Source organism: Haliaeetus leucocephalus, unplaced genomic scaffold (assembly GCF_000737465.1).
Source record: "Haliaeetus leucocephalus isolate CR32 unplaced genomic scaffold, Haliaeetus_leucocephalus-4.0 Scaffold276, whole genome shotgun sequence".
NCBI lineage: Eukaryota > Metazoa > Chordata > Aves > Accipitriformes > Accipitridae > Haliaeetus > Haliaeetus leucocephalus.
Window position 1 is genome coordinate 116,422 of NW_010972712.1, and position 25,467 is coordinate 141,888.

At 39.9% G+C, this 25,467-nt stretch overlaps 1 protein-coding gene across 2 annotated transcripts in view; it reads left to right on the plus strand.

The window, feature by feature from the left end:
• PKD2 (polycystic kidney disease 2 (autosomal dominant)) overlaps positions 1-23,927 on the plus strand; it is a 30,868-nt gene extending 6,941 nt beyond the window's left edge. The window contains exons 2-16 of one of the 2 annotated variants that reach the window (XM_010569848.1): positions 854-967; positions 4,538-4,671; positions 5,020-5,270; positions 6,009-6,233; positions 6,805-7,033; positions 9,477-9,647; positions 10,804-10,985; positions 11,979-12,099; positions 14,551-14,649; positions 15,659-15,780; positions 16,627-16,744; positions 16,999-17,162; positions 17,966-18,113; positions 19,136-19,322; positions 23,842-23,927. In XM_010569848.1, coding sequence (XP_010568150.1) covers positions 874-967; positions 4,538-4,671; positions 5,020-5,270; positions 6,009-6,233; positions 6,805-7,033; positions 9,477-9,647; positions 10,804-10,985; positions 11,979-12,099; positions 14,551-14,649; positions 15,659-15,780; positions 16,627-16,744; positions 16,999-17,162; positions 17,966-18,113; positions 19,136-19,322; positions 23,842-23,855 — 2,259 coding nt within the window. In that variant the 5' untranslated portion in view covers positions 854-873 and the 3' untranslated portion in view covers positions 23,856-23,927. Of the gene's footprint in view, positions 1-853; positions 968-4,537; positions 4,672-5,019; positions 5,271-6,008; positions 6,234-6,804; positions 7,034-9,476; positions 9,648-10,803; positions 10,986-11,978; positions 12,100-14,550; positions 14,650-15,658; positions 15,781-16,626; positions 16,745-16,998; positions 17,163-17,965; positions 18,114-19,135; positions 19,948-23,841 lie in introns of those variants that run through there. The other variant, XM_010569847.1, reaches the window with a different exon arrangement.
• Positions 23,928-25,467: the final 1,540 nt, after the last annotated feature.

Genomic DNA, 25,467 nt, shown 5'->3' on the forward strand with positions numbered 1-25,467 from the left:
GTTTGCCCTGGCCCGCCAGGGGTTCCGTCTTGGAGCCGGCTGGTATTGGCTTCATGGGACACAGGGGAAGCTTCTAGCAGCTTCTCACAGAAGCCACTCCTGTAACCGGCCCCCCCCCCCAAAACCTTGGCACACAAACCCAGTACAAATAGGACGCTAGTAAGAGGCAGGAATAGTTCAGCTAATGCAGTTACCCACTTTGACACCTAGATGGCGGTTGCTCATTTAGGACACTGCTGATGTTTCAATGATAACTCTGTCGCAGGGAAAGAAATCATGTAGAAATACTCGCCAAGATCCCTGCTGTGTGTCTGTTGGATATGCCTTGCCTATTTGGGAGAGGAAGGTTATGATTTGTTTTCTTTAAAAATATGTTTGACTGATGCGTCCTCCTTCCAGGTAGAAAGTTAGTTAAGACTGCTATTAAAGGTTAGATACTGAACGTGGATTTTCATTCATCTAACAATGCTTTTCATATTTTAAAAAAAACCAAAACTTCATTTTTTGAAGGATGGCTGTCTGTGCATGTCTTTGTATACTTGCATCTGTTTTCATACCATATGGCTTTAAGTTACAGCATTTCTGGCAAATATTCAGTAGATTCTGTTAGAGTTCTGCTGAGCTGTTACTAAGTTATTGTGGTATCTCATGAATAGCAAATAACTGCCTTGTGCTCCTTTCAGCCTACAGAAGAAGTTGTTCTTGCTTGAACTTAGATCAGTTTAAAATCCACAGAAGAACCTGCAGAAGACATGACATAGGTTAAGCTTTCAAAACCACTTAACTTATTATGTCACTTCTGTGTCTAGTATCAGACATCTGTGTACATCATTATATCTGTTTTCCTTTCAAGGTCTGTGGGGGACAAGACTCATGGAAGAAAGCAACACCAGCAGAGAACGATATCTAAAAAGTGTTTTGCGGGAGTTGGTTACGTACATGATTTTCCTTGTGGTCTTGTGTGTCCGTAAGTACCATTCAGCACTAATGCATCCTGTTCTGTACTGTCTGCTTGCTCTCTGTGATTCCAGAATGAAGGTTGTTTCAGTGACAATTTGGGAGAAGAATTAATGGGCAGGTGTGTAGGCAAATATTTGGAATTAAATCTTTCTCTTGTTTCTGTGCGTGCGTTGTTGCTTGAGGTTGAAAATACTGCAACTTCCTGTGCCTTAACAAGCTTTGAACATTTAAGCAGGCTATACTTACTCTTTGTTTTTAGGGAGCATTTTTTTTAATGTAGCACGACATTGCAGTGTAATGCTTCTGCTATACATTTTGAAATAACTGAACAGAACTGTTAAATGTGAGGAGTCAGAGTTAGTCATCTAGGACAAAAAATTAAATTAAACCAAATTTATCACCAAGCTTATGTACAGATCATTCTAAGAGTAAAAGTTATTGATAGTAGGTGGAAAGGCAGAGATAATGCTAACTACTTAGAAATAACGGTTAATCTGAGTTTGCATGTTGCTGGATGTTTTAAATGCATCTGGGACTTATATACTCAGGAGTATATGGATCATAGCTGGAGACTTCCATGATTTAAGTGTGCCATCTGTTTTGTTGTCTATGATATCATATGAATTATCATAACACTGTAGAACACAGAACAGTTTAACATTCAACCTACTCTTTTTTTTTTTTTTATTTTTTTTTTTTTTTTTAATTTTGTTTGGCTTTTAAGTAGGTGACTACTTTGAGGTGAGTGCTCTAGAATCAACACTGAAGACAATATTAGTACTTCTACTAAATACAGTCTTAGTACAGAAGTGAGGCGCTTGACGGATCTCCAGCCTCACGCACAACAATATTCCTGGACCCAAACGGAGTTTAAGAAAGCAGCCTGAACTGAGTTTGCAGGTCTTTTCTCAGGGTGAGGAACCTTAGTGGTACTGGAGCATAGATAGTACAGGATGTTTATTTATCACAAGCCTCACACAGCACCCTGAACACTTGCGGCTGATATAATGTAACAGTTTTGAGACCAGTCCTCTTTTCTGGCCTTGGGAACTTGAAGCCCTTATCCTATTTCAAGATTTCTAGGTTTTTTTAAGTTGATAGTCAGAACAAGGCATGTTCATATAATTGCATAAAAATTAGTAAGACAGTGCAAAATAGAACTTAACTATGGAGTTGTGAAATAGATGTTTTATTTGGTTACTAGAGAGAATAACAACAAAATCTGTATGCATTAAGTTAGCCGATATGTTTCAAGTCTCCAATTTTTAGTGTGGGCAGTTCTGTTCTAAATGCCTGAAATGTCAGTGATGCTTAAATTGTCATTTATGATCAGTTGTAATAGAACAAGGTGAAGTTTTACTTTTTTGTGAAAGAGAATCTTGGAGTGGAAAAGAAAATGCAAAACTACATTGGTAGACGGGTTCTGAGAGCAAGTCTGCCTTGCTTGTCTGGAGTAGGATTACCAAAAACCCCAAATCCCCAAACTTTATACTGTTGACGTAACTGTTTTGGTGGTGTACTGCAAGCATGGTTATATATTAAATATAATGGGTTTTCCCTTCCCAAGTCCTTTAAGAATGCTTAGTGTGGGTTTATGAGCAAAGTTGTGTAAGACTGCTTGTGGCTGGTGTGCTGTACCACCAGGAGAGGTGTAGCAGTGAGGGACCTGAATTAAAGTGAAATTGGTTTCAGTGGGAAAAGTTTGACTGCAGGCTGCTAACAATTTGTTTTGCTATAGAAAAAGATTTTTGGTAACAGAATAAAGGAAAAGTATACTGTGTTAAATACCTACAGATATTGCTTACTCATTAGTGTTTTTAAGTACTATCCTTTCTAATTTTACATGAAAGCAATAACTCTGGGACAGACTGGTCTGTGGTTTGGCATGCCCTAGGAGTGAGCTTTCTGGTGCAGGCTAAATGCTATGGGCATTTCTTGTACTCTTGTATTTTTAAGAGTACTTATCTAGAGAGAAACCAGGTATTGCACAGTCATGTGATACATTCCATGTGCCACAGCAGAAGTCTATTAAAAATAGTCCTTGTTCTCTGGTTGCTAAAGAAAACACATTCTCTTCCCTGTGATAAAATATTTTTATAAAATTGTCAAAACTGATGGAGATTGTTTGGTGTAAACTCAATCTTTCAGGCTTGTCTGAGTTTTAGCCCTAAAATGGTTTTAAGTATTTACAGGCAGTAACAGTATCGGTGCCAGAGACTGTTCTCTTAAGCCATCTGGCTTTGTACATCGTTTTATAATTTATGCTGTGTGGTCCTCTGCTTGGCCCCGTGTGAGGAAAAGAAACATGCAGTTGTTTTATTTTCTGTGGGGAGATTCTCTTAGAAGTGTTGTCTGAAAGTCAGATTCATTACCCAGTGTGCAGCGAGCCAATAATCACATACTCAGAAGAAAAATTATTTATTTCATATTTGTGCAAAGAGGGGTGCTAGGTGGTAATTCCACAAAGGTAGCACACCCTACAGTTAAACAAACAAGCAATTTACACAGTTTTGGATTCACCCATTTAGTTTCCAAAGTCCTTCCCCAAAATCATTATTGGTAGTCACTAATCTGTCACCATTTCTATTGGGCTAAGGTTTTCTCTGCTTCGAATTAAAAGTACAGTGTTCTTTTATTCTACAGCGCATGCTCAAGGAGTGTGTGGGGGGTAAGTCTTTTTGGTCTTGAATTGAGTTGGTGGTCGTGATCTCCCCCTGCCGCCTTTACCTTTCCCCTAGTTACCACAGATGTCCACTGACTTCATGCCCATTATCAATCACTCAACTTTCGGCGCTTTCTAGGGCGGCATGTTTCCTTCTTGTCAGTCTTTTAATTCTTTTTTGAGGTTCTTCAAGGCCCAATTACTCCAGGATGTCCTTGGTTAAAGAATGCTAGCTGCTTTCTTTTCTGATTACAAATGATGTGGATGAAGTGTCTTTAGACTGTCAGCTTAATATACACACAAATAACATCTTGCCTAGAAAGAACAGATCATTTCACATTTTTAGGTTAATCTTCAACAGAAGCACTGCACATCTTGGGTGGAGTTTTGTTGTCTAACCATAGGTGGCTAATGTCATTTACAGTGCCCTGCGATATCCCACTTGACTGTCATTATCTGCTCAAGCAGGGCATAGTTCTCCTGAGGTCTTGTGCCACCCGTGCCAGCTCTCTGTGGTTGCCTTGGATAGCACAAGTCACCTAAAAAGGCACTAGTTGCCTCTCTTCAGATTGCTGAATTGTGCTTTTGTTTTTCTTGAAGTTAGCTTTTGTGGAAGCAGTAATAATAGAATGAGGTGTAGGAGGGAGAACTGGGTATTTTAAACTGATTGATCAGTCTATTCTTCATTGTTTTTTGTACTTTAATCACAGACAAATGCTGCTTGGTGTGGATTTTGTTTTGTTTTGAAGCTTAAACTTTTCAGTGCAAAATCGGTAAAAATACAGCTTGATGTATTCAAAACAAGTGAAGTCCTCTTTTCTTTTATTTTCTATTTTTCTATCTCCAACCCCCTTTCTACCCCCCTTCCACACCGCCCTTGCTCTTCGCCCCCTCTCCTTACCAAATCTTTTGCAGTGACTTATGGGACAGTGAGTTCCAGTATGTACTATTACACCAGGGTTATGTCGCAGCTCTTCCTGGAAACACCTGTATCAAAAATGGAGAAAACTGATTTCAAAACTTTGTCCACAATGGATGACTTCTGGAAGGTAATCTAAAACCAATATTTTATCTCTCTGTTGCCATGATTTGCTTGTCGTGTCATGGCCTGTAAATTTAACCTGCAGGATCTTTTTTTCTCGTGCAGTAGGGGTTGTGCATGAAGATCTATGTGCACAATGTCAAAGCTATGGAACAAAGTAGACGTTTAATATGTGAAAGTTTAGAACGCAGGTAATGCTAGTAGGGCAAGGTTGTGAAATGTCTTTGGAGGACAGGTAACAGTAAGGTCTTATGTCAGAAAAATTATCAACTGCAATTCTAACACATCCATAGAATGAAGATCTATAAAAACAGTGCTGGCAACATGCAAACTAAAATTCTGTCTTCTTCCCCAGTTCACAGAAGGCCCTTTGCTGGATGGTCTTTACTGGGAGATGTGGTACAACAACAAAACCATGGCAGAAAACAAAAGCTTCATTTATTATGAGAACTTGCTCCTAGGGGTGCCTCGCATTCGACAGCTGAAAGTGAGAAATGGTTCGTGCTCAATACCTGAAGATTTAAAGGATGAAATCAAAGATTGCTATGATGTCTATTCTGTAGCTAATGAAGATACTGCTCCTTTTGGACTTCGAAATGGAACAGCGTACGTAGTATTCCTGTAGACATTTTTTTTTTCTTTCTCCTGACCTGGGTTATGCTGAATTACACAATAAGTCACTTGGCAGAGGCAGCTCTGCATTTGCTATATGTTTTGTCTGTAAAGCCAGGTAAATCCAGAGCAGCTGCCAGTTCTGCTTGTGAAGAGACTTTAGCGAACTTGGAGAGGACTGTGCTATTGATCCATTTGAGTTTAGGTGCTGTCATTGTGCCATTGGTAGCTGTTATGCATGGGAGACATGCTGTGGTCTGAGTGCAGCACTGCAACTCATGAGCACCTGTTCTGTAATTCCAGATTGTATTACTGCAGTGGGTTTCACTGAGTTGTCGTCCCTGGCTAAAAATAAGAACAGCACTGCCTGTCTTGGGATGATGTGCGAGTTGAACTGTGAAAGGTTTTGGAGGTGGAACGTTACTATGTAAATGCCAATTTTCTTTCTTTCCTTGAGGATGGAAACTCTGTGTGAGTGGATTGATGTGTTCTTTTCACAATTAATATATTTGTGACTCATCTTCCTAACTTAATTTTGTTGTGTTAGTCAAAGGAACTTTGTAAGCTCTTTCTCCAGGGTACATCAAAACTTTTTACAAGTACCTCTTACATGAAAGCAGCTTTAAGTAACTGATACGTTTCTTTGGTCAGGTTTTGTTGGTGTCTGTTTTGTTAATTGTAAGTTGAAAGTGGAAAGACCAACATGCTCTGTTTCACTTACTTCTGAACTAGTTGGACATACACCAATGAGAGAGACTTGAATGGGAGCAGCCATTGGGGCTTGATTGCCACATACAGTGGGGCTGGTTATTACCAAGACCTTTCAAGGACCAGAGAAGTGACAGCTGTGCAGATTGCTAGCCTTAAGAAGAACCTGTGGCTGGACAGAGGGACCAGAGCAGCTTTCATTGATTTCTCCGTATACAATGCAAATATCAACCTATTCTGCGTTGTCAGGTATGAACAGAACCGTGACAGTGTTCAAATTGCACACTGTAGGTTGTAGACTTGGGGTTTTCTTCTGATTGCTTTGTTTTGAGGACATGGGTAAGCGTATGTTTTGTATAAGGGAGACGGACAACTGAAGTGGCGTGTCTCCCTGTCAAAGAAGTGGGACTCCACATGGCAGCTGCACTTACCATCTGGAGGCAGTTCTGACTTTCCTGATGCTGCAACGGCTTGGGTGCAGTTTGCAGGTGACTTTTCTGGCGAGTTGGCTTATTGAAGTAAATATGTGGATATACAACATCAGTTTTCAGACTGATGAAGCAGGTGCAAGATGAAGACAGGTCTCTCTGCCTCTGTTGTCTCACTGTTCCTGAAATGCTTTGGGTTTTAGGCAAAATTGAGTGCAGTCAGGTTTATACCTTCTGTTCTGTGTAGTGTCTTCTCTGAATCATATGTGGACTTTTGCCTGTTTTAATTATTTAAATAATCATGTAAATAAAACTGTGTATCTTTTAGTAGTGCTTTTCATCAGCACTGTGTGATTTTTTTTTTTTTTTTTTTTTCCTTTTTTTAAATGCAGGCTGTTAGTGGAGTTTCCAGCAACTGGAGGCCTTGTTACGTCTTGGCAGTTTCAGCCAGTGAGGCTGATTCAGTACATCTCCACATTTGATTTTTTCCTGGTAGCCTGTGAAATGGCATTTTGTCTTTTTGTTCTTTATTATATGGTGGAAGAGATCTTAGAAATCCACATTCATAGATTGCACTACTTCAGAAGTCTCTGGAATTGCCTTGATATCCTTATCATTGTGGTAAGTAATCTTTATAATAAGGCTAAAATTGCTTTCTGAAATGCACTCAGTGGGAGACGTTAGTGACTCAGTATTCCTGTTGTGGTTTTAAGGGATAGAGCCATCATTAGGAAGGATACTTACAGACTATTGGGCTATTCAGTCTGAATAAGAAAATTTTAGTCTGTGTTGTAATGTTGGTGTGTTTTGCAAACTTGGTTGTTCTGTCTTTGGTGGTTTCAACTTTCACATCTGTCATGGTCTAACCCCAGCCAGCTGCTAAGTCCCACACAGCCACTCCCCCCCTTCTGCCCTGCCCCCCCCCCCCGTGCCCCCAGTGGGATGGGGGAGAGAATCAGAAGAGTAAAAGTGAGAAAACTCACGGGTTGAGATAGACAGTTTAATAAGTAAAACAAAAGCCATGCACTCAAGCAAAGCAAAACAAGGAATTCCCACTTCCTATCGGCAGGGAGGTGTTCAGCCATCTCCAGGAAAGCAGGGCTCCATCACCTGTAACCCTTACTTGGGAAGACAAACGCCGTAACTCCAAACATCCCCCCCTTCCTTCTTCCCCCATCTTTATATGCTGAGTATGACATCATATGGCATGGAGTATCCCTTTGGTCAGTCGGGAGGGGACACAGCTGGGACAGCTGACCCCAACTCTTGCGCACCCCCAGACTCCTTGGTGGTGGGGTGGCGTGAGAGGCAGAAAAGGCTTTGACTCTGGGTAAGCGCTGCTCAGCAGTAAGGAAAGCATCCCTGTATTATCAACAGTGTTTTCAGCACAAATCCAAAATGCAGCCCCATACTAGCTACTGTGAAGAAGATTAAGTCTATCCCAGCCAAAACCAGCACAGCGTCCTGGTGAGAAGTTAGAGTATTTGTCCAGTATGCTTTTTCGCAGTTTTTGTCTGTAAAGACACAGCCATTATGGGAGGTAACAAACTCGTCCTTGTTTCTCTCCTACATATCTGATACAGATTATTGCAGCGGCTTTCAAGTAAGAAAATCACCTGTTTTAAAGTAGTGATTTGCATTTGGAGGAATGGGACTGGGATTTGAGTGTTTGCAAAGAACCACAAAGAGATTTAATGTGGTATTAAAATACCAGCTAATACCAAGTTTGAAGAAGTGTCTCAAAATTGTAGAGGGCTAGCAACTGTCAGGGCTGCTTTCTTGGTTAGGTGGACACTATCTTGGTGTAGCAGAAAATCTGAGCTTTGAATTTAAAGCTACATAATAAAACTCTCTCTGGACTTATATCAAGCTGTGCTTACCAAAAGTATACAAAGCTGGCAGTGCTGAAACGGTTCCAGTCCCACGCTCATTTTGCATCTTCAGACTTGGATGAATTAAAGGTTTAAGTCTTCAAGTTAGTATCAGTAATCTAGAGAAATCATACTTGCATCACAGTGCTTTGTAAATGAAGGACCATTTAGGAGGTTGTTTACAGGGACTGTGTGCCGTTTGTTATACTTAACGGTGGAGGGGAATAAGATGCTTTGCTGTTACAGGCAGTGAAGTGTATTCAAGTGTGCGTGTAAAATTCAGTTCACACCAAGAGTCAAAATTCTGTGTTTATACCTTGTCTGAGGGACATTGTTTAAATTTAGGAGTATGTACTTTATGACTCCATATACATGGTGAAGTGTTCACTTACACTAATAAAAAGCACATTTGCAGAGGTCAAAGCAAGAACCTTACCTGTATGGTAAAACTACAACTTCTCTTCTTTTGCTTGTTCTGGGCAACACTGGTCAGTCTGTGCTCCGGAGAAACTCTAGTACCTTTTTGGCTACTGCTTTCTTTCTGCTCTTTACTCTTTTTCACCTTTGTCTTTTTGAGTTGTCATCTTTCTTTCCTTATTTTTCTTTCTCTGTGACAGCTTCATTTTTCTGAGCCCGCTAGGCTTTACCATCATCTTTTTCTTCAACTGTGGCAAGGAAAAGATTTCTAAATCTTCTTACTCCCAGGCTATTTGTATATAGTCTAGGACTACAGTGGTTTTGTTGAGAAATGCATTTCCTGATATGTCCAGAAATTCAAGTTTGGATCCTATCTCAAACAGCAGCCACTGGGCTGTTAAATTAACTCCTGAGTGAAAAGTGGTGAAACCTGGCCCCTTCCAGCCCACACAACTGCCTGGCCCTAAGCACTAATGTGATCAGTGACCAGCGGGGTTAACCCTGAAGGAGTGTGAAAAGCTTGTATATAGTGACTTCTTTTTTTTCTAGGCTCTGTGCAATCCCTAGCTGTTACTTTCCTGTTTGAAACTTTAGCTTTGTAGTCAGGACACCTTGAAAACAGTGTATTTGCTTTTACTTAAAGCTCACATTATGGTAGTGCTATAAATAACATGAAGTTCCTCATATCTTAATTTTACCTGATGTATGCGACTAAAACAAGTTGGTTTAAAATTCTAATCACCTTTCATAAATTTGTGTATTTCTTTTGTACTCAGCTCTCTGTGGTAGCTATAGGAATTAGCATCTATAGGACATCAACTGTTGATATGCTGCTGAAGAAGCTGCTGGAAGATCAGAACTCGTTCCCCAATTTTGAGCCTTTGGCATATTGGCAAATGCAATTCAACAACATTGCTGCAGTCACTGTGTTTTTTGTCTGGATTAAGGTAACTCCAAGGCACACATCCTTATTCTAACATTGGAATGCAAGCAGTATTCTCAGTTTTGCGTGATATATTATTTGAGATTTACTCATTTCTCCTAAAATTGGTCATGCGAGAAAGAGAGCACAGGGGTAACTTCTGGGAGCTTAAAAGCAAGGTTGTAATTTGCCACAGGTTTAGTCAGTCCTTGTTTAAGTCTAGAAGATGCAGTCAGTGCTAGTGCTTTGTCACAGCAGACACATAAATCAATGTTTTTATTATTCCTGAATTGATAAGTCAGTAATTCTTACTGGGTACTGCTTTTTCCTAGCCTGGTTTAACTGTGCCCATTTTATGTATTCAAAACTTCTGAATCGTTAGAAGGGTTGGTAAAGCTAGTCCAATTCATTTGAAAACTAGAGACATTACTTTAGTTAAACTTATTTTCTCTGTTTTACTGCCTTTCTAGTGATACTTCTTTCCATGTCCATACTCATTTTCCTGTCCTCTGTATGTATACAGTTGCAGAGGAACATTTAGTTAATAAACTGTCTAGCAGGAAAACGTAAGACCAATAAGTGAATTTCCACTCTGATACTCCAGACTAATACTTAGGTTTATCAAGCAAGTGAGCTAACCTCTTACTGTTTTATAAGACAAAAGTTGCATCTAATTTTTGCATCATGGTTTAAGCAATACAGTGGCTTATTGTAAGAAATAATGGTAAACTGCAGAGTAACAGAGTAATGCACATTGGAGGGGACCTTGGAAAGTCTCTGCTCCAACCACTTGCTCAGAGCAAAGTCAGCTGAGAGATCTTCTTTTCTCACATTTTACTACTTCATAGCTAACATCTTCATTGAAGATAAAGATAAATAAATAGGCTTTTGGAAGCATTTTGGTAACACTGCTTTGAAGCCAGGGTGCCAAACAGGGGAGTGAAACAACACACAAACAAACAAAACCCCACATCCAAACAAGAAGTTGGTGTTCTCACAGAATTTTCTTCACATTTCAAGCCTCAGTGGTTTTTAGTAAGTGACGTATTTCTAAGTGTAAATTAACTGCCTTTGTCTCCAGTCAAATTCAGTAAGATCTCATGTGTAAAAGGCTGGAGAGTGATTGTGTTAAGAAATTGTTGTCTTCCTTGTCTTTACAGTTGTTGTTTTTCTTTTAACAGCTTTTCAAATTTGTTAACTTCAACAGAACAATGAGTCAGTTATCCACTACCATGTCTCGCTGCGTCAAAGATGTCATTGGCTTTGCTATTATGTTTTTTATTATTTTCTTAGCATATGCTCAGTTGGCCTATCTTGTCTTTGGCACTCAAATCGATGACTTCAGCACTTTCCAGGACTGCATGTAAGTACAAGAATAAAAAATACAAAGAATTTCTCAGTACATTGGTAAATGGATTTGGTTGCCTCATCGGAGACCAAACAAATCCTACAACATCCATCTAAACAGATAAGCTGCAGACATATCACTGTTGATGTAGTTCAGTAGCAAATGCATTTCTTATAACGTTTTTACTTCAAAAACTGTCTCTGCTGTGAGATTAAGAATATGCTATAGTTAGATCAGTGAACTAAAAATGGCAGTTTTCGATTAATGGAAGTGACATCATTTTTATAAGTGGGTCACATTCCTATGTTCCTGATAGTGTGTGTCGTTGGTTGACTCAGAAATGGAGTCCATCTTAGCAACTAGTAAATTTGTAAGTATCTGCTGGAATCCAGGAGAGAGATAGGACTTGATATAGGGTTGTTAATCAGTTTTTCCTTTATTGATTTGGTACAACATAACCTGATTCTAACCGAGGTAATTACCAGGTTGTTCAGTTATCGATTTCCCCCGACCCCTTACACTGGGGCAGTGGTGCAAACAGTTTCTTGTAGGGAAGCGGAGGAACTTGACATATGCTGATGGTGCTGTACAGTGCCAAGCCTCTTCCAGCCTTGGCCCTGTACAGACAGCTTTAGAGGGAGAGGGTTGGGGCTGTATGTATGTGAGAGGCAGAAGGAGTAGGAGAGTGATCAGAGTGGGTCTTAAAGCTTCACAATGGTAATCACTGGTTTGCTCTGCTTCCTGTTTCCCCCATGATCAGTTGTGATCGACAGCCAGAAGTAACCACTCTAGTTTTGTTCTGTGTGCATGGCGTCTGACTGCAAGTTTGGTTATGCCTAGAGATGGGCTTGAAGAATTGACTATTGTAGTGCCTGATAAAGTATTACAGTAGTGCAGACTTCTCTGCTGGCCATAGTCAGACTGTTAGGGTAAAATAGTTTGAGAATTCTTGCACAGCTCCAAAAGTGGTTTTTTTTTCAACTCCTGGATGTGTTTTGTTTTTTTAAGATTTACTCAGTTCCGCATCATTTTGGGAGACTTCAACTTCACAGAGGTTGAAGAAGCTAATCGAATTTTGGGACCAATTTATTTCACTACATTTGTGTTCTTTATGTTCTTCATTCTTTTGGTATGTACGCCTTTTTTTATGCGGGGTGGGTAGGTGGCCGTTTTTGCATCTCTTGTTCTTTGATTCCTACTGCTACCTGGGGCTTTTTTTGATAATGGTGAATGTGCAATTCATTTAGGGGCCTGACTGTTACGTAGCTGGTCACAACACACTGTCATTTTTTTCTTCATTTAAAATAGATTTGCATTGTATGTTAGTTGTCATTCCCGTATAGTGCTCCATGTTGTAGGGTTTTTTACTTTTTTTTTTATTATAAAGAATTTTTTATTTCTAAAATCTGAATAGTGCCTGGTTGGCATACACAGCAAGCCCGTATCTTTTGGTAAAAAGTAGCTGTAATGTTCCATGCAGGCTCTTGGTTATAAAGCGCTCTAATGCATGGCTGGCTGTGTTTACAACAGCCTAGTTCATGCATGTGACGCACAGCTTGCCTGCTAGAAGAGCCTAATTCTACAGCAGTGCAGCAGCTTTCAGATATGCAGGTTTGCCTGCAAAGGCCTCTTTCCTATCCTCTTTTCCTTCCCTGGGACAGAGTTGGGCCCTGTCTTTCTCACCTTCCCAGTGCAGATTGCCTGTACACTTTTTGACAAACAGTATTATATGAAGCTCAACTTCTCTGAGAGGCAGTATGTAGACATGATTCTATGACAAATAAATTCAAACAGTGAGTACATTGTGAGTGAGTACTCATCTTTTGTATACTCTCTGTTAATACTAGTACTGAATCCATATTACAATCTTACTAATAATTTATATGACAAAGTGGAGGGAGGAGGCCTCTCTCTTAGAAGTCTAGGAGACCAAGTAAATTAATTTTTTATGTCGATACAAGTGAAGAGCCCTGGTATCTTCTACATGGATGTTGTTTTCAGTTAGTTTGGTACTAACATTAATATATAGTAATAATTTTGTTTCTGATGATATCACCAAATGGAAGCTGTTATCTAAGCAAGAAATTCTCAGATTGTTCCCCAAACTGTGTATCTTCTGGTGATTTGATAAGGTGGCAAGCATTAAAGCAGGATTTTACTAAGCTTAAAATCGTACAGCAGTCCTGTATCATCATAACTTTTAGAGTTATTTAATGACCCTTGTAGTTAATGAGACTTTTTATTATTCTTTGAGATGAGGAGAAATGGCATTCAGGTATTATTTACGGGACAAGACTTCAACTTGGCTATTTGCTGGTAAGGAAGCGGAGAGTCTTCAGTGTTCAGTGAGATGGAGCAGTAGTCTATTGTAAAATAACGTATGGGTCACTCTGGCCAAAGAAGCACATGAAGCAGGTTTCATATTTGTTTTGAAGCACCTCACAAAATCCAGAGGCTAGTGTCCAGTAAGGGAAAGAAATATTTTTATCTAAGGGGTAGCAGAAAAGCACTGGAGTGTGAAGGCACAGCAGGTTATCCAAAATACTCGCTGTTTGTGTGCTTATTAATACCCGCACATCCTGTCATTTGGCTGGAGTGAAATGTTCCCATAAGCTCCCTGATACCAGTCAGAGACCTGGAAACCAAGTTAGGGAAGATGGGCAGAAAGCACCAACTCTTAATGTTGGACAGCTGAAAGCAAAATAGTAGTCAAGTTACCTCTTAATTCTCTGGTGTTGGGCAAGAATGCACGAAGGTACAGCATTGGAATATTGTTCTCCTAAAGCGCTTTTTTTAAGTCCATGAGGAAATAGAGGTTAACACTGCCTTTCTGCATGAGAGTGGGATATTGAACGTGCCAGTAAGTTGAGTAATTATTTCTGAACTTGAATGTCCAGCTTGCAATTCAGTCATGTTTACTCCATGTTCAGCAGGACCCTTTTAGTAATGACAGCATGGCTCAAGTAAATTATGTGCTTCGCACAGGGTTAGTGAGACCAATATTTTCTCTTCTGTTTGAACAAGTGACCAAACTCTTTTTGGAGTTGGTGGCATACATGCCAAAGTGTCTGATTTTAAGCTTTTTTTGTTTTTATCTTCAGTCTGAAATGCAAGTAGAGCTGTAACTAGGTAAGAACCTTGTGTTTTGTGCTGGTTATTACGGGATGAATAGTTAACTTGATTCCTCAGACATTTTTGTTACCAGCTGTGTTGCCTAGATTAATTCACAGTTGTTATCTGTGTAAGTTTGGCCTTGCAGGTGGAAGGCCAAACTTACATGTATAATATTAAACAGGCATGGTTTATTGCCACTGCTGTCTGTAGGCATGAACCCTCTCTGGAAAGTAATTGTCCAGTTACGTGAATAAACAGTAGTCTTGATTAAAAATTGTTATACTGCAGTGCATCATATTTCAATATCTCAAACTCTTGATGTTAGTGCTTTTTAAACAGCCCACTATTTTCTCCTGGCCCTTTTTAAAAAATTCATGTATAGGTCTGCACATGAAGGTCATAGGAGTGGTAGGGCTCAGACTTGTTGACATTTTTAAGTGGGCTTTTTCATTTCTTTCATGAACAGAACATGTTTTTGGCCATTATCAATGATACATACTCTGAAGTCAAATCGGATATGGCACAACAGAAGGCAGAAATGGAACTGTCTGACCTTATCAGAAAGGTAAAAGTAACGTTTTGTTTGACACCTCATTCCTCACATCTGAACTTACTTTATAAAACACTATATAAACCATACAAAGTAAAGCTGGCAGCAGGTGATGAAAATACACATCTCTTAATTAAAATAAACGAATCTGAGCTGAGTGTACATTAAATGAATGAAAACATTCCATCACAATGTATTTTAGTCATCTGAGATTTTGTGTTGAATTATCAGCCTACTGAATACAACACAGGATTTGTGTGTCTAGGTGTGTACAGAAATATTGAACTGATGAAGCTAAACTGCTATTTGGTTTGGTAACAGAATTCAGCATTACCTCATTTCAGGCAATAAGATGAGGCAAGTCTTGGATAATGGGTTGGGAGCTCCCAGGGGCAGCTGCCATTGAGGTTGTTGAATACAAAGTTAAGAGCTTGGCCTGAATCCCAGTTTAGGAAAAACACGTGCATGTGTGTGCACTCTGGCATGGATGCAGTGCTGTAACATGGTCAGAAATGTCTAAACACATACTCAGCATGACCAGTAACTCAGAGTGTAGAACTTGGAAACTGGTTATTAAAACAGAGCAGAGAAAAATGAAAAGTGCTACTTTGTTGGGATGAGGACTTTTAAAAAAAATTCATTCCTAAAACCAAAGAATGAGACATAAGCAAAATGACTGCAGAAAGTTGTACCTGTTTTGTCAGCTTTATTTAAAACTGTCACTTAACTGTCAGTAACTGCCAAAGGTGTCTTACTGGGACAAAATACTCCATTTCTACTGACCTGCAGTGCAAATTGAAGGATGAAAGCCTTACCTCTAACTGCAAAGGTATTTGTATGTTGCCCATTTAAACACTGAAATAAAAGATGGATAAACTGGAGGAAAAGACAGATTCTTGCAGGGCTTTTGGAACACACTGAATGACAGTATTTACTAGCTGATTTTTGTAATCTGACAAGTTATAAGAAATCAAGTGTTAACATTCATGACAAGTAAAACATGAAATACCACTTTTTCTTTTAGGGCTACAACAAAGCCATGATCAAACTTAAACTGAAGAAAACTACTGTTGATGACATTTCAGAAAGTCTGAGACAAGGTGGAGGAAAACTAAATTTTGATGAACTCCGGCAAGATCTAAAAGGGTAAGGAAGCTGTTACTTCTTATCTTGAATAGTATTCCCAGAGACATGTGATGTTAAGTCTTTGATGTGAGTTTCTCTCTCTTCTGTGATGTGGCAAGAGTAAGCTAATGTTTTAAAGACAACACAGCAGAGTGCTTTTCTTTTGGTTGGTGGGTAACAAAGCATGTGCTTTTCCTGTATCTGGTGGGAGGTTTATGTAAACAAACAGATGTGTACAGGTAAACCATCTTTGCATATGGGTCTGCAGGCATTGTACAAAGGAAAATCCAAACTGTGGCATGGAACTGCAGAAGAAGAGAGGAGTAGAAAAAGAATGATCAGTTTGAGGTGGAAGAGAAGTCTTAACTAAGGGAGGTCTGCTACGCTGTGGCCCCTGGAGTCTGCACTATGCCTGGTGTTGCTGCAGAGGGGTGGCATCCCACACTGGAGGAAGGATTTGGCACTCTGGGGCCCAACCTCCTTGAGTTGCTGTGTTGTGGGGTAGAAAGGGTCTGAGCAAGGAGAGATCTAAGGCCTTTGAGGAAACGGTAATGTTTCTATCAGCCACTGCAGGAGTTTGTGAACAGGCAGGAATCCAAGGAAAGGGAACAAATCAAGGAGGTATAAAAGGGATGGCTGTGAAGGAGCAGGGTACAGTCTAGGAGAGATTTGTGCTTTTAACTAATGAAAGTTGAGGGCTGAGCTCTTTGTTATCAGTGTTGGGAATTTATAGACAGCACTGGGATCAGTCGTGTCTTTGGCTTGGGGATGAAAGTCTGTTTGGAGTGAAGTGTTTTTCTAATACTTGAAGTTCGTTCAGCATCTGAAAAATGGAAAGTAAGGGAACTGCTTTTACTGCCTTTTCAGGAAGGGGCACACGGATGCAGAGATTGAAGCAATATTTACCAAATATGACCAGGATGGGGACCAGGAATTGACAGAGCATGAACATCAGCAGATGAGGGATGACTTGGAGAAAGAGAGGGTAAGCCTAGCATTAGAAGTGGTATTGCACCAGTGCTGTCTGCCAGTCTTCTCTCCATGCTGGTTTGCTGCCTCAGAAGAATCCCCTCGTTTCCGTTTACATTTGCTCTCATCCCTGGCTGTCCGAGCAGAACTGTAAAAAAGCAAGGGGCAGCTGGTGGAGGGCAGGAGGTCTTTGACCTTGACACCCCTATCCCTCATGTACATGTGAAAGTCTGTACATCTTCTCTGTCTGTGGCTTGTGTTTTCACAAAGGAGGATCTGGACCTGGATAGGAGCTCTCTGCCACGTCCTCTGAGCAGCCGCAGCTTCCCCCGGAGCTTGGACGACTCTGAGGAGGATGAGGATGAAGACAGCGGACACAGCTCCAGAAGGAGGGGCAGCAGCTCTAGTGGGGTTTCCTATGAAGAGTTCCAAGTGTAAGTTTATCCTTCTGAGGGGGATGAATCTTTATGGTGGTTTGTTTCGGGGTTTGGTTGGTTGGGTTTTTTTTTTCCCCTTGTGGGCTTTTTTCTTTCAGTTATATAGTAGTCTCTCCTATAACTCTGAATATTAATCAAATTATTCATGAAACTAAATATTATGTTTTTAAGGTGCTTAAGTCACTCCTTTTAGTAGCTTTCAAGTAATATCTGAACTGGAAGTACTTTAGAGAGACTCATGGGAATCGGTTAGAAAACCAAATCAAAACAAGCAAACAAAAAAACCTCAACAAACCCCATCCTATCCTTAAAACCTGGTCATTGAAAAGACAGAGAAAATGGCCATGCTACAATAATGCCAGTAGACTTTTCTGATTTTGTTTTAGTAGTAAAATCTTCAGGTGGTTTTAGGTTCAGTGAGAACTTCAGCTGTTGTTTTTAATAAGTTGAAGTTACTTGTGTGTATTTTGTCTAAAGTTATAGATCTCAATATTAATTAATTATAGCAACACTAGCTGAATGAGGAATTTGAGTAACTAGAACCAACAAATTTTGCTAAGGATGACCTAAAAGCAGGAAAAACAGAGTGGAATATGTACTTTTTTCCCCATCTGCTTTACCCTGTGTTATCTTCTTGCTCTTGTGTACTTTGTCCCTTTCTGGACAGTAAGACTCATTTGTGGAAGGTCACGTGTGCTTGAATTAAAATGCTGTCTCATCCTTATCTGCTCTTGTGTGTTGACATGCTGGAATGATACTGACTCAGAAATGTCACTGAAGCTCACACTTGTTGCCCTCAGACTCATGAGGCGGGTTGATCGCATGGAGCATTCTATTGGCAGTATTGTCTCCAAGATCGATGCAGTTATTGTGAAGCTCGAAGCAATGGAGAGAGCCAAACTAAAAAGGAGAGATGTGTTGGGAAGACTGTTAGATGGAGTGACAGAGGTAAGAAGTCCACTCTCTCCTGTCTGGTCACAACCTGCATAGCTTGCCTGCTGTTAGCACTTCTTTGCTTGGGAGAGTTGAGAGAGTGGTGGTAAAGACAAGGTGGGTGCTTTGGCAGTGGCCAAGTGATTTCAGTTTTGTGTTAGGAAAACATGAAATGTAAAAGATGAAATGTTAGGGACATGATGCAAGTTTCAAATACGACAACCCATCTTATAGCAGGACTGTGTCACAGTCAGGCAACAGAGCACCATTTAAACCCCTGAACTGAACAGCAGTGGTGTTTGGTAGTTGCTGAAGCAGCTTGTTTATCCCTTGGTGTCTGTTGGGATTAATACAAAGCTTTTTATGGACTAGTCTGTTAAGAGTCTGGGGGATCCAGCCCAGCAGGACTGTGCAGCCTGCTCTTCTTCTCCCATGTGGCTTCTGGGATTGCATATGGCAGGTGGAAGCAGGTCACTTCTGTCACCAGGAATATCTAGCTTCTATTGCCTCCCCTCCCACCCTCTCTTTCTTGAGGGCCCTTTGGAAGTGGCCTGTGGGACAAACGTGTTACTTCTGTGGATGCTAAAACCTGTCAGCTTCCTGATGGGGCAAGAACAGCCAGAATCGGACTGTTAAGAGGTGGGTGAGATGGACTGTCTTTGTGGGTTTTGTAGGTCAGACTTGTAGCTGCCCTGTCACACATAACGGTGTTCCTGGCTGTTACTGTTGTTCCAGTCAATAATTCTGTTTGATTCTTGCTATGGAGCATCCTTGTGGGTGTGCTTTCCTCAGTATATTTTACATTTCTGGAGGTGGATTTAAATATTAGAAACTTTAATACAATTCGCACTTTCATACGTGAAGGTGACAACCTGTTACATCACTGGAAAGAAAACAATTTACTGCAATAGCTGCGTTTCTTCACTAGCCTATGGAAATATTTGAGTGGTATAAGAATTTCCCATGTTTGTATAGGGTTTTGCTTAGACCGCAGTTTGGAAGCTGCGCTTCCAGCTTGTGTCTTTTAATCTGTTTAGGATGAAAGGCTGGGTCGTGACAATGAAATCCACAGGGAACAAATGGAGCGACTTGTACGAGAGGAGTTGGAGCGATGGGAATCGGATGATACGGCATCCCAAATGAGCCATCGGTTGGGAACACCACTTGGACTGAATGGCCAGCCTCGGTCGAGGAACTCTCGGCCATCTTCCTCCCAGTCAGATGGTATTGATGGGGGAGGAGGAAATGGGGGCAATAACATGCATGTGTAGGATTAACTTTGTAGGTGATTCTAAATGTTTCAGGTCAGTATTAAGCCGGCAAATATGCTCCTTCACTGTTTCCCAGCATGAGGTGATCATCCTGATCAAACCACTAAGGATAATTTTCACTGGTGGGCAAAAGTAAATATTGTCTTCATAAGGCATTTTCAGACCTATGTAAGCCATTTGTCACATTCAAGTTACCAACAGTGAGACTGTCAGCCTTGGAAATGAAAATGGAGGAGACAGAATGGAAACCAGGTGTGACAAAATCTACCTAGACAGAATTTTGGTTCCATACATGTATTATGGGGAATACTTTCATGAGGGCAGCAAGCTTCAGACAAAATGATGCTCTCTGGCTAAAACACTCAAACGAAAGGCTGTGTGTTTTCTGCTTTCTAGTAGAAAACAGGATTTTTAAATGCCTTTTTAAAGCAGTTTTTAAAAGGAGATGGCATCAGTTTATTGTTTCATTCATTATAACAGCCAACACTTTTCAAAGAAATAAAACAGCACTTTTTTTAAAATTTTGAGTTTCTACCTATTTTTCTGAGTTATTCTTGGTGTACGAACATTTTGATTAACTTAAATGTTTTTGAGAAATACTATGTTTCTTTAAACAGAAGAAAATGCACTTAGTTTGTACAACTGTAAATCACGTTATTCCGCAATGGAAACTGTATGCATTATGTGTTTTTGCATTTCATTAGCATTTCAGAAGTAATATTTGAGAACTGCCTCTTCACACCCAACTAATGTAATCATTTTCAGCTTTGTTGCAAAGTGCCCATTTTTTAATGCTATGCTTTCATGATCTTGGTGTTCCTGGGATAAACATTCCACAGGTTCTTAGGTAAATATGGTTACTTTGCAGAAAGTACATTATTTAAAAGCACGCAAAATTGAAGAACACTCTTCCTTGGGTGTGACAGGGAAGGGGGCAGAGAAGTTGCTGACAGTTGGGAAAATCTAATCTTGTGCTCTGTGAAGTTCTAATCATGTCTCGACTACGTAGTCTGTATTTACATTTACAGAACTGCTTGTAAAATTACTAGGTATATTTCTACATAGGCTTTTCTACTGAGGTGCAACATGTGATTCCTTTGGAAAGGTATTTGTAGTATAATCAATGACTTCTAGTATTTCATTTCGTCTGCTTTCCATGTCATAGAAGCTTTGCTTTTGAAAGGAAATGCAACACTGAAATTACATTGGCTTCCTATAGAAAGCATTGAGGCATGGTGTTTGTAGTTTTGCCTAGCAATATTTGCTATGTGGAATGCCGATTTAGGAGGGAGGTTGTCAATTGTGCATTTTTCCTGAAGATGGCAGTTGTCTTGTATTTAAAGACAGAGTTGGTGTAAATGAAAATGGAAAGCTACATAGTCAAACACATATTAGCTATTAGTAAGGTATATAGAGGAAAAAATGTCTATTTAACAAAGTATAAGTAGCTTGTGTATGTTATGTTGGTGCCTTCTGTTTCAAAAAGCAGTTGTTGCCGGGGTTAGCACCTCATTCTTGTGGTAGTACTGCTTAAGCAAAGCTTACATCTTGCATATGTTCTTACAACTGCATTGCCTGGATGTACAATGACCCAGAATGCCTTCCCTCTAACTGGAGAATTTGCTAAAACTAAATAGACTTCATGCCTTTCCTGTTTTAAGTTTACAAGAAACCATATGCCCAGAAACTTAATTAAGGTAAGGTGGAGCAGGAGGAAGCCCAAGGTGGATGTCATGGTTTAAGCCCAGCCAGCAACTAAGTATCACGCAGCTGCTCGCTCACTTCCCCCCCACCCAGTGGGATGGGGGAGAGAATCAGGAAAAAAGTAAAACTTGTGGGTTAAAATAAGAACAGTTTAATAGGACAGAAAGGAAGAAAAAAAATAGTGATAATAATAAAATGAAAATAATAAAAGGATTGGAATATACAAAACAAGTGATGCACAATGCTCACCACTTGCTGACCGATGCCCAGTTAGTTCCCAAGCAGTGATCTGCACCCCCAGGCCAAGTCCCCCCAATTTATATACTGGGCATGACATCACATGGTATGGAATATCCCTTTGGCCAGTTGGGGTCAGCTGCCCTGGCTGTGTCCCCTCCCAACTTCTTGTGCCCCTCCAGCTTTCTCGCTGGCTGGGCATGAGAAGCTGAAAAATCCTTGGCTTGTTGCTAAGTAGTGTTTAGACTAACTGAAAACATCAGTGTGTTATCAACATTCTTCTCATACTGAACCCAAAATGTAACACTATACCAGCTACTAGAAAGAAAATTAACTCTATCCCAGCCAAAACCAGGACAGTGGACATTGGAATTTCTTAGTACCTTTGGCTTGAGAACAGAATGAAGTGCGAAAACAGGCTGTGATTCTTGTGAAGTATTTTTTCTTTCTGTGGGTTATTTTGTCCGGTACTAGGAAGAAATTCATACTCTTTCACAAGAGACCCTGTCAACTCCCGAAAATGGTGCACAGCACAATGGTTAGGGCATTTGTGTGAAACGAGAGACACTCAGACTAAGCTCTGTCTTGCCTTGATTGAAAGTTTTTTGGACCTTACAGACCTTCCTGAGGAAAGCTTTTCTGTGTTGAACTGGCATTTCTGACTTCAAACAAACAAATTAAAAAAAAAAAATCTAGCTGTACACATAGCCAGCTGGTGTGCAAGGAAAACAGAAAATACAATATAAAGCAATTTAAATATACATAGCCTTGTCTTTATATTCATATCCAAAATGTGTAGTGTGTTGGTATGTGACATGATTTACAGCTTAAACTTTGAGGCATGCCAGCTAATTACATGTGTGTAATGTAACTGATGTTCGGTTTCTAAGGTGAAGGGTTACCTAAATGCTAAGATAGTATTTAAATAATCATGTACTTAAAATCAATGACTTCGGCCAAATGACCCAACTTGAGTTCTCCAGCAGTCAGCTGGAACCTTACTAAGAATACCTTGTGTTATGGCTTGTGCCTGTGGCCTGTAAAGCCTGTGGCATACTGAAGCTTATGGCAGCAGGGACTGGGGAGTGTGCAGAAGTGATCTAGTGGTCATCTGTTGGTGAGGCAGGGCCTTCCTGGGGGGAAAGAAAGCAAAACTAAACCAATCAGTATGGTTTTAAATAGGTTTCGTGTAAAAATGTATCTTTCAAAATGTAAATTCAATCAGGCAGTTCATCTTTTATTTGTAGTATATGTTTATTATGAAAATGTTTGCATTCATAGCTGTATTTGTTGAGGTATATTTCTGTAACGTGTCGTTACTTAATAACAAACTTCATCTTGAAGTGCAGTAAGTTTTCATGGGGTACCCGTGTGTTGACAATAGGCCTTGCAGCAAGTGCATGGCCACTTAACAAATGTTACAAACATTTTATTATTTCACTTTTCAACTTTAGATTATAATATCATTTGTCACTTATTACAAAGGTAAAGTTTTCGCATAGTAATTTACAGTGTTTGGTCTTATTAGGAAGCTGTTAATTATGCAAGTCTTCTACAATGATCAAGAATGTATTGATCTGTAAAACTGAGCACTTTACTTCCTAATAAACATTTTACATAATCTATAAAGCAAACATTGTGCCATACAGTTGGTTTGTTTATAATGAAACATTAAGAATCCTATGTTTTATTTGTGTGTGTTACTTCTATCCCATACCTTATTCTCAGATTACCTAATAATGTAAAAAGGGAGTACAGGGTGTAAATGAACAGAAAGGACTGGGCTGATCCTACTGCTTCATTGACCAAACAGTACTTTTTTCTAACACCTTATTTCACATTTGCATTTGTGCAAATGCACAGGTCTATTTTCTGCTATTTCAGGTAGCAGCTCTGACTGCTGGTAACTTTGTCCCTTAACTTACACAGCAACCGTGAAGTAATAAACTTCTCTATTCTTTTTCTCTATTCCCTTTTATTTTTTCTCTTTGTTTCAGGGAATCCTACAGCATCTGGAGGGTTGAATGGTCCTTGGAAATCCCAGGCTCACATATAAGCCCCATAGTTCTGTCTGGGCAGTTGTCTCACCAGGTCAAAATTACACCATATTAATGAAAATTGAATGCTTAATGTAAATCCATCTCAGTAGTGAAATACATACATACTGAGTTTATTAACTATATTAAGCCTTTAGTCAGTGCACTATAAAAGTCACAGTGTGTGGGAAGTGGGAAGCTTTTTTTTTTATTTAATACTGTGTGTGTGCTACAGTGTTGCTGACTTTTTGAAAATCTCTTCAGGAAGTGCAGTTTCAGATGCATGTTTGGAATAAGAGCCACATAATTCTTCCACAGCCCATGGGCATCACTTGGATGCCTTGTGTGTTCAAATACTCTTCTCCAGTAAGTCTAAACAGGAAAAAAACCTGAGAAAAAGGGAAAAAAGTTAACATTATGATAAAAAGTTTGCAAGTAACTTTTATTTGTATATTTAGGCACCCATGGGGCTTTTTTGCTTCCTCGTTTATATAGAACATGCAGTGTGAGCAAAGAGGATGGCAACTGGAGGTAGAGGAGTCCTTCTCCAGGGTCCGTTTGCAAGGACTCCTTCAGGAGAAGGTTTATGCTGTGTCCCTGGCCCCTCCCCATACAGCATCTCTGGCCCTGCTGGGGTCCCCAGGGCAGCAACAAGCCCCCTAGGAAACAGGTAATCAGTGGCAGGAAGATACATAAGCAGCACCACTTTCAAGAGGGAAGGCAGAGCATAACATTTCAGAGATGCTTAAGTCGTGTCAGTCTCTTTCCCAACTGAATTGCTGAAATTCTGATGCTCGCAAACCTTTCCTCCTTTTCTGCACACAAACTGAATTAATTCAGAAGCGCAGTTGTCTTCTGTTTTGCTAAAAACATTTTTTAGCAGTAACTCAGATTATGCCCTGTTTTTACCTGAAAGATGCTGTGGATGGCTGGAAGGAAAATCAGTTCTTAATTGCTAGCAAACAAATACTGAAATATAATTTACTAAAGCATGCTAAATAGAAGAAAACATCACTGCTATATACCCCTTCAGTAAGAGTTTAGTTCATGCTCTGGGTCTTCCAGAAAAGATAGAACATTCTATTTCAAAAGAAAACAAACAGTTTGCAAAACAAACCAATCTTCTACAATGGAGAAATGCAAAAAAGCTGTCAAACTTTTTTCCCTTTGTGCAATCTTAACAAAAATAGCAGCTTGGATTCTGACTTGTTTTCAGGAATGTAGGAGTGCATTAGAAGATTTCTGATTCTGATTTCACAGTAAGTCTGTGTACCTCCTGTGCTATAATGGTCCTTCTGGGTTTTAATCGCTGATCATGCAAAATAGGTACAGAAAGGCAGAGGGACAGCTTAATGATTTGGGCGGTAGACTGACATTCAAAAGAGTTGTTTCTCTTTTATATGTGTTGCCTCACCCTGATGCGTTAATACACAAATTCAACTGGTCCCATCTTGGTTCAAAAAAGGACTGTTACAGATGTGCTGGTGCTTAAGTGTCGGTAACGCTAAAACAGCAGTGGGATCACAAGGAGGTTTTCCTTGTGTTGTCCGAAAAGTGGATTCGTTACCTAGTGTACAGCAAGCCAATAATCACACACTCAGGAGAGACATTATTTATTTCATATTTGTGCAAAGATGGGTGCTAGGTGGTAATTCCACAAAGCTAGCACCCCATACCAAAGAAAAACAATGTATTTATTCTGTTACATCATTACTAAAAACCCACCTAAATTTACATTCATGGGTTAGTAGTCACCATCTCATTTACTAACGGCCAGTTATATTTCAATTAGCCTCACTTACTATATAGATTAGCACACATGCTCCTTGCAGCTGTGGGGGAGCAAGTTCTTCCAGCCTGGACCTGAGTTGGAGGTTGCGCTCTCCCCCTACCATGTTTACCTTTTCCCCAGTTCATGCTTCTTTGGCAATCATCTGGCCTTTGGTGCCTTCTGGGGCAGCATGTTTCCTTTTATCAGTCACATCCTACATGTTTCTTAGGTCCAATTATCCTTAATGTTTCTTTTCTCTCTGATGTACCTTGAGTATTCTTGCCAAGTTGGCAATGCACATAAAGCATCCTCAAAACATCAAGGCCTAATTTTTCTGGGGTGTCCTTACT